Source organism: Oryza sativa, chromosome 4, assembly GCF_034140825.1.
Source record: "Oryza sativa Japonica Group chromosome 4, ASM3414082v1".
NCBI classification, from domain to species: domain Eukaryota; kingdom Viridiplantae; phylum Streptophyta; class Magnoliopsida; order Poales; family Poaceae; genus Oryza; species Oryza sativa.
The window spans coordinates 21,494,595-21,503,617 of record NC_089038.1 but is presented as its reverse complement, the minus strand read 5'-3'; the positions used below and the strand labels follow the sequence as shown (position 1 = coordinate 21,503,617).

Below are 9,023 nucleotides of genomic sequence, written 5' to 3'. Positions count from 1 at the left end.
ATAACTGGCAATTACAAAAGTTGAAACCTGGCATATGGCCGGTCATATGTGTGCTCTGATCTAAAGCCTGAATTTATCTAATTGCTATTTGCCCAGACTGGGAAAGCAGCCCTCGTTGTATCGTTGCTTCCCAGCCCTGGTTCTGAGAAGAACGGTAATCATAGCACTTGAGGAGCAAAATTTGCCATCGTTTTAAGCTTAGCAGGCTATATTCAATTCCATGCCTTTCTGATCCATTTTATCAGCTGCTAGCTCTGAGCCTCGTCGTCCTTATGTTGTTGACTCTCTTCTACGTTGGTTCATGTTATACTATTTGTGTATATAAACTACAGAACACGAACAACGGGACAGTATAGCGGCTGATCGAGAAGAAAATGCAGCCGTTCCAAATCAAGTTCCACACATTCCGACCTCCTCCTGCTTTGATGGTAACTTCATGAGCTGGTGGGACACTTGCTGAAGGAAGATATGGTGAAGGATCAAAGGAATATTTTCGATGGAATAATCATTTGCACGGCTTGGGTCATTTGGCTGCAATGAAATGACAGAATTTTCAACTGAACCTACAGCACGGTGGAACATGTTGTGAATTCGATCTTGGAAATGTGTAAACAAATGGCGGCAGCTCAGCTAGTCCCCTAAATTAGATGGCCCTTAGTCGTTTGTTGCTGCTTGTGGCCGCTGGCTACCTAAAAATCGGTTCCTGTATTGTGGGGGAAAACCTTGGTTCCTCTGTTTGTAAAAGGATTTTCCGTTTGTTTTACTTGCTTTCCTCTATAAATGAATGGTAGAGCTCATGTCTTTTCCCTAAAGAGCATCTCTAGCAGTAGCCCCTACTTTCGAGTCCCTAAAAGTTAAATAGGGGCTGCCCTCAATGTTCTAGGACCCTAAATATGTCTTTATGTCTAGCAGTAGCCTCCATATCTTAGCCCCTATTTTTTTTCTCTTTTATTTTAGTATAGAATTTATATTTATATCTAGTTTAACACATAGTAATTTAAACATAAATAATTCTAGCGCATGGAATTCAACCATATTCAAATTTGCAATTTCAAACACCACGATTCAAAATTGAATTCAAAATTTTCAAACATGAAAATGATATATCCTAGAAGCAAATATTGAACATAACCCACACATGATAGAAAATGCAATGAAACAAACTACCGAGCACCATGAAGCGCCCACAAATGTTCCATAAGATCATCTCGAAGTTGCTCATGTACCCGTCGGTCTTCAATTTCTTTATGTATCTTTAGAAATTTCTCTAACACAGGTTTATTACGTCGTTGGTATTCCTCCTTCCTCAACACCTCACTGTCCTCCTGATCATAGTCAAAATCTACATTTTCATCTCGCTCATTGTCAATGATCATGTTGTGCATGATTACACAAGCTGTCATTATGTACCATAGGGTCTCTGTATCCCAAAATCTAGCAGGACCCCTCACCATTGCAAAGCGGGCTTGTAGAACACCAAATGCTCTTTCAACATCCTTTCTCACTCCTTCTTGAACTTTTGCATAATGTATTCTCTTGTTACCTTGTGAATTAGAAATGGTCTTCACAAAAGTGGCCCAAGAAAGGTATATGCCATCAGCAAGATAGTAACCCATGGTGTATTTATTTCCATTCACCATAAACTCCAACTCTGGAGCTGTCCCTGATGTAAGCCTTTGAAAGAGTGGCGATCTCTGTAGTACATTGATATCATTAAGAGAACCTGGTAGTCCAAAGAAGGAATGCCAAATCCACAAATCTTTAGATGCAACAGCTTCAAGAATCATGGTTGGCCCATCCACATGCCCTGAATATTGTCCTTTCCAGCCTGTTGGGCAATTCTTCCACCTCCAATGCATACAGTCAATACAACCTAGCATCCCTGGGAACCCCCTTGGAGTGTTTATAGCCATCAACCTTGCAGTGTCCTCAGCAGTTGGTGCCCTCAAGTATTGATCAGCAAACACATCCACCACAGCCTTGACAAAGTGCTTGAAAGCTTCTATCATGGTGCTCTCTGAAATCCTCACGACTTCATCAAGACTATCGGCTGGAATATCATATGCAAGCATGCGAATTGCACCATACACCTTCTGCAATGCAGTGGCACCGAGAAGACCCACTGCATTTGGTCTCTGCCTGAAGTAGTCATCATGAGCCTCCACACTAGCCACGATGCGCAAGAAGAGCTCCCTTGACATTCTGAACCTCCTCCTAAATAATTTTGCACTATATATAGGAGGATCTGCAAAATAATCAGCCACTATGCGTAAATTGCCAGCAAACCTGTCCCTATGAATTATCTCACGACCTGGGACTGAACCATGATGCTTTCTTTTGGTCCTCTTATGCTCTATGTCTGTAAGAAGAGCAGCTGCAATGTAGTAGTCATCATCGTCAGACAACTCCTCCTGATCCCACCAATCGGTAATGAGATCATCGTCGTCGTCATCGTCGTCGTAGAAGTCCATATAAAAAACACTGCCATCACAAAATCATAAAATTAATAAGAAAATTTAGAGCATATGCACACATCCAACTACACATACACGGTACAGAGTATACCCCATATACAGTATGCAACATTCAATCTATGAAAAGCAGTGGAATCGTACTAGTACAGTACCACTTACTCCTGTATATATATATATGGTTCTAATCGATCCATTGCAACAATTGTACAGTGCTACTAAGTATAAATACAGTGATATATTCACCGTGTTTAGATCCAGTTTTTCTTCAAACTTCCAACTTTTCTATCACATCAAAACTTTCTTACACATATAAACTTCTAATTTTTTCATCACATCGTTTCAATTTCAACTAAACTTCTAATTTTAGTGTGAACTAAACACAACCATTACTAGCTGAGAATTTAGATTTTTCTTGCCGACAAAGTCCACTACAATTCTCCAAAAAAATATTAAAAACAAGTCAGTCTCCACCAGAACCATCTACCACCACATGTCCACAGGTGTCAAGAACAGAGTTATTCAGAAAATTGATTAGTACTCTACCACTGAACCCCCGCACCACATGACCTACTTAGAGTTTCTCCAGAAAAATCAATGGGGGCAGGAGGCCAGCGTGGGGGCAGGCGGCGTGCAGGTGGGCGACGTGTGTGCGGGCAGCCTCGGAGGGCACGCGACGGCCGGCGTGTGGCCAGGCAGATGGCGGGAGATCGGCGGCCGGGCATGTGCATGGACTGCCGCCGAAGGCCTCGAGAACGGCGGGCAAGAAAGGTATGGAAAAGTCTTACCTTTCTAGGGCAGTCTTGATGGAGGTGCTGGGAATTCGTCGGTGCTCGCCGGAGAAGATCCGTCGTCGCAGCCGTGCGGGAATAACAAGAAAATGCACGAAGCAAAATTATATCCGCGCCAAAAAAAAATGACGATGGGGGCGTGCTCCGGAGTCCCCAGGACTGGGGCCTTGGGGGAGGATTTGAGGGCCTCCTCACTTTGGGGGCTGTAGTAGGGCCCCTGCTGGATCTAGTTTTTTTATCTTAACTCTCAAAAATTGAATAGGGGCTGGATTTGAAGTCCCTGCTGGAGATGCTCTAAAAAAAAGAAAATGGGCCGTTATATGGTGTAACAGTTCGTCAAATTCATTATTCATTTGGTTCATTTGCAGCTCTGATTTTTTTTCCCCATTTGCTTGTGTGCATTATCACCGGGAACTATCTTAAACATATTTCACGAGGGTGTATATATCTATATATATATATTATCTTGAAACGATGTGGTATACATATTTTATTGAAAAAATAGCAGTGTAGTTGACCTCAGCCAAGAAACAACATGATGAGAATTTATTTTCACATAGTATAGCTGCACTCTGGGGAATACAATAGGGCAGAACAATTCGTCCATTATAATGAAGAGTTGCCGAGCCAGAATGGGCCTCTCGGCATCCCTGTCAGGGTGTGTCCTATCCATAGTCGAAAAAACCGAACCGGATCATCGATCAAACCTAAAAGATTGGAAGTTGTATAACCATTGGGTCAGTTGTGAAAACATAAAAACAAATACTCCCCCTGTTCATAGTTGATCATTATATTAGTATTCATTCTCTTCGTCTGTTGGTTATTTCCTAATTTTAGATGCTTCCCATACTCCAATACGAGGATGAAGCCTAAATATGATTGGGAGTATGTCCCAGTGTGTACTCATTCCTGTGGTTTTTATTTCAACATTCGTGCTTTTTTTAATTGGAGCCAAAAATTGCATCCAAATGTGATTATTCTACGGTGTCTCGGTAACGATTCTGATTATTTGGCTCGAAGCGTCAGCTCCGTTCATCGAGACATGCTCAGCGTCCTCGTCTTTTTCTTATGCTTACGCTTATCAGTCAAAATTTAAATTTTCAACTTTAAATTTAAAGTTGATTTTAGAGTTTTGTCATCGTAGTTTATTTTTCAGTCTTTGTTTTTAGATCGTTTAGAACACATACATAAAAGTTTTATTCACAAATTATTTTTTATTTGCAAATATGCCGTTTGACCTATTCCACCAAACAACCAAACAATGGGGCTGTCGAACTCTTCTTATTATTCTTTTTTTTCTTTTCACTCGTGCTCTCCCATCAATGCCGGTTTGAGAGTTGACACAGATGAGTCTCCCAGAAGAGTAGTGATGCAACAAATCTAGCACCGATTAGAGCAGTGGAACCAGCTATGGATGAGCCTTCTGTGATGGTGATCAAAGAGATAACCGGGCAGAGCAGGCGTGAGAACTTCCCTTGCCACTTGCTCTGCCTAAAGGTCTAATGTCTGCACGAACACCACGCCACAATGTTGGAAGGGCGCGGTGGGCGTGCAGTACGTGAGTGGGGAAGCCACAAGCTATTTGGCAGGAAGAGGGGGTCGCACACGTTGCGCTGCCTTCGGCCACCACATTAGTCCAGAAATGCAACGCCCAGCAGCGAAGGGTCCGATGAAGGGATGTTGAATAATTCCCAATGCCTTCCATGCATATATAGGATCCTAGCTAGGAGCGACAGAGACTCGATCTGATGAGAGTCGTCGGACCGTCAATTTTAATTTGCCTCCAAAACTGAGCTACATATACGTGCACATCTGCTGGCCCTTTTAAGTTAACTCAGCTATCTAAGTGGCCCGCGGCAGTCGAGTGCTATGTATATAGATGGCACATCCTCTCAGAGTCTTTTTAAGTAGCTCAGCTTGAAATTTATGGATGGATGGTTTTTCACACCATCTCCATATATATCCTTCACCCCAACCTGCAGGACAATGGTCATTATCACAATTACAAAACACCTTATAGGTGCTGGTTCTAGATGAAAAGCACATTGGTGCTGGTTCGCATATAGAATCAACACCATGATCCTCACCACAATGGCTCTCCGCCCACCATAGGTACTAGTATATTATTAAAAATTAGCACCTTTTGGTCACATTGAATGCGCTCTTAATATATGGCTTGTCTTCTGGAAACCTAAAGACATGTACTTATGTCTCTTAGGCGAATGATTTATAAGTACCTCAGCTTGAAAGTACATCATTTATAAACGGATGGTTATTCTCAGCATCTCCATACCTTTGCCCCACCCTGCAGGACAATATTAGTACCACAATTACAAAACACCTTATAGGTGTTGGTGCTAAATAAAAATCACACAGTTACTGGTTCGCATATAGAACCAACACCTACGATTCTGACCACAATGGCTCTCCTCCCATCATAGGTACCGGTATGTTATTAAAAAATAGCACCTCTTGGTCACATTGAATGCGTTCATAATATATGGCCCATCTTTTAGAAGACTAATGGACTTGTACTTCTATCTCTTGGTGCTGCACAGTACTAAATTGCTTGTTATATTACAGTAACCAGAACAACCATGGCATAACTGAGCTTTCGATGCCTCTTAGACCTAACATACATGCTGCATGGTCAGGGGTGGATCTACAGTGTAATGCATGCTTTCGACACCAACGACTTTTGTCAAAATCTATAGCGAAACTGTTTATCCATATATTATACCATCACGATCTAAGTATAATTAGCATACTATGACACCAACAGACACGTTATGACACCAACGAATCGATTTTTTTTTGGATCCGCCACTATGCATGGTTGCCACTTGCCCATACTATTTCAACAAGGATATTACCTTAGCTCTGTTCAGCAAGCTATTCCATTCTACATGCTTTGATGATCTATTTTAAGCTGTTACCCTTGAGCTACTCCCATTGTCCTTTAATTTGTTCGTGACTCAGTTCGTCTTGCTCTTTATAAATAGAGAGCACAAATATTGGAAGTGTCCATCTGGTTAGAATAAATGGAGCCTTTTGAGGTGGAATGGTTTGTCAAATTTATTTGGTATATTGCCTCTCAGTTTTTCTTCTTCCTTTTAGTCACGTGCATCGCCACCGGAAACTATCTAAAACCAAGTTTTCACGAGTTCCTATGTGAACTATATTGCAACAAGAATTAAATTTGAAAATATATTGTTCATTCAATTTTTTTAAGAAATATTCGGGATGTAAAATCTTTTGCACAAATATAAAAGTCAAATTAGTACACGCAAATTTATTTGTTAATTAAACTCTAACTACTACACACATATTCACAGTCAAATTTGTTATTTTTGTTACAACTTGTAGAAGTCGAATTTGAACTTGCATGTTTGTGAGATGATATATTACATATTAACCTATCTTATAAATTTTTTTGTAACTTTTTCATAATCATTTAGGTGGCATACAAGAAACGGGTGGACGTCCACCCGAGAGATTAGAATTCATCCCCCTCATAAACACGCAAGACTGCATGGAGCAAGTCTGTAAGCTCGGGGGTTCCCGAAAGGGAAAACCGTATGTAAATTTGCTCGTGTTATATGAAGTAATTTCTTTTGTGCATCCCAGTTTATTTGTCTGGCTGAGAGTTTATGCAAGGGACCCTGTAGGAGATAGCTCTTCGGTACTTCTCATCGTTAGCCTTCATCTTGCTTAGGCATTAGGAGAACGTGTAGCCGTAGAGAAGTGTTCTCTTCGGGTGAAACTGTCTGGGGAGACGATAAGCTCTTAGCTAGAACGAATATTCTAGGGATATGAGAAGAAGTTTATTTTACAACGCGAATAAGTTATACAAGGATGAGCGAGGGCTGAATGGCTTTCTCAAGTTATTACCAGTTTTCCGTTGTACGATCGTTTCTACATCACTGCTAAACCCAGATTTCCGATACCTCCTCTGTTCCTATATGTTTACATGGATATATGGGATATATGGATGAGTTCGTTGATACATTGAAGAGGGACAAACTTTGTTCTTTGCTTGCTCTCTACAGTTTACATGTACAGCCACACAACTTAGTTCTCTACCTCGTGCTATCCCTTCTGTCTCTCTAGTTACCGTTACATGGCTATAGCCTATATGGCCTAGCACTATGTACGGAGTATATGTTTATGTGCAATTACACAAAACAGATATAAAATAACTTAACTGCAATGTTTATGCAGATAGAACCATCAAAGAAATCTATCTATTAATATATTATTAAAACAGCTTTAAAAGGAGGAACCACATTCACTGTGGGAGCTAGAAATTCCCACATTAATTGGAGCAAAAGGAAAGAAGAGTCAAGTAGAAATACAATTTAAAAATAATTGAAATTCAGAATTAAAAATATGCACTATTGAAAGAAGATTCCATGTACGAGACCAATATGACATTAATTAATATTCGGAATAAAAAAATAAAATAAAATATGAAATTAGAAAAAATTAAAAAGATAGTTCAAGTAGGAATACCATTTCGAAACAGCTGAAATTGAAAATAAAATATAAAAATACTAAAAAAACATAATACAGTATTAATTAAAATTCAAAATAAAAATAAAATAAATTCTAAAATTAAAAAAATATTCAACTAGGAATATAATTTATAAATAACTAAAATTGGTGATAAAACATAAAGACTATTGAAAGAAAAGACCATCTAAAATTCATGACGAGAGTAATTAAGTAACATACTTATAAAGAATTAAAGTGTTGGAGGTTGGTGGGACATCTAAAAAATATTAATAAAACACCAAATAGAATCCTAATGACGATTAAAAAGAGGGACGACAGGCAGGCCGTCAAGTAACCAGTCAACGCTGTCGGCGGAACTTCTAGAAAGTAATAAAAAACCCCAATGATAATCATATTCAATTTTTAAAATCCCAATGACTAAAAAGAAGAGACAGCGGGTGGGTCATACAGGAGTACAGTGACACAGCCGTCGACAGTTGGCGGGACTTCTAGAAAGTAAAAAATAAATTCCAACTATAGTTATGTTTGATTTTTGGAATCCCAATGAAAATAAAAAGTTGGCGGCGGACACTGCGTAGAGGAGTATAGTGGCATCGTTTGACGAGACTTCTAAAATTATAAAAACTGAAACCCAACAAGACAATAACCTCTAAAAACTATAAGGTCCAATTTTTAAAGGTTCAGAACTTCTAAAAGTAAAAAAAATAAACCACAATGATAATAATATTCGATTTCAAAATCTTAATGACAATAAGAAGGAAGGCAGCGGGTGAACCGTAGAGGAGTACAGTGGCAAAGCCACTGACAGTTTGGGGGGACTTATAAAAAGTAAAAAATGAACCCAAACAATAATTATATTCGACTTTTAAAATCGCAATGACAAAAAGAGAAAAGACAGTGGACGGACCATGGAGGAGTATAATGGCAGCGCTTAATGGGACTTCTAGAAATTATAAAAACAAAACCGAATGAGACAATAAACTCTAAAAACTATACTATCCAATTTATAAAGATTCCAAGGAGAATTAATAAAATCAATGGTAGATCAAGCAAACAAATAAAAAAAGAGATGACAAAAGTAAGTGGTAGCAACTGGTGTGATTTTTATAAAACTATAAAATTAGAAACACAGGGATGATAAGGTTTGGTCTTTCAAAGTCTTAAAAAAACAAGATAGCTATTTAATAAATTTTCAAGTAAAATCATACCGGACAATTGCACCGGCCACCCAGATAGTAACATTTGG

General features: G+C 39.2%; 1 protein-coding gene across 1 annotated transcript; it reads right to left on the bottom strand.

Moving 5' to 3' along the window:
• Positions 1-1,163: 1,163 nt before the first annotated feature.
• Positions 1,164-2,570, bottom strand: LOC112938633 (protein ALP1-like). The gene is made up of 2 exons (XM_066309811.1): positions 2,566-2,570; positions 1,164-2,481 (listed from the first exon to the last, which is right to left on the bottom strand). Exons 1-2 carry the CDS (start codon positions 2,568-2,570, stop codon positions 1,164-1,166), a joined length of 1,323 nt encoding a protein of 440 aa, XP_066165908.1.
• Between the last annotated feature and the right edge of the window lie 6,453 nt (positions 2,571-9,023).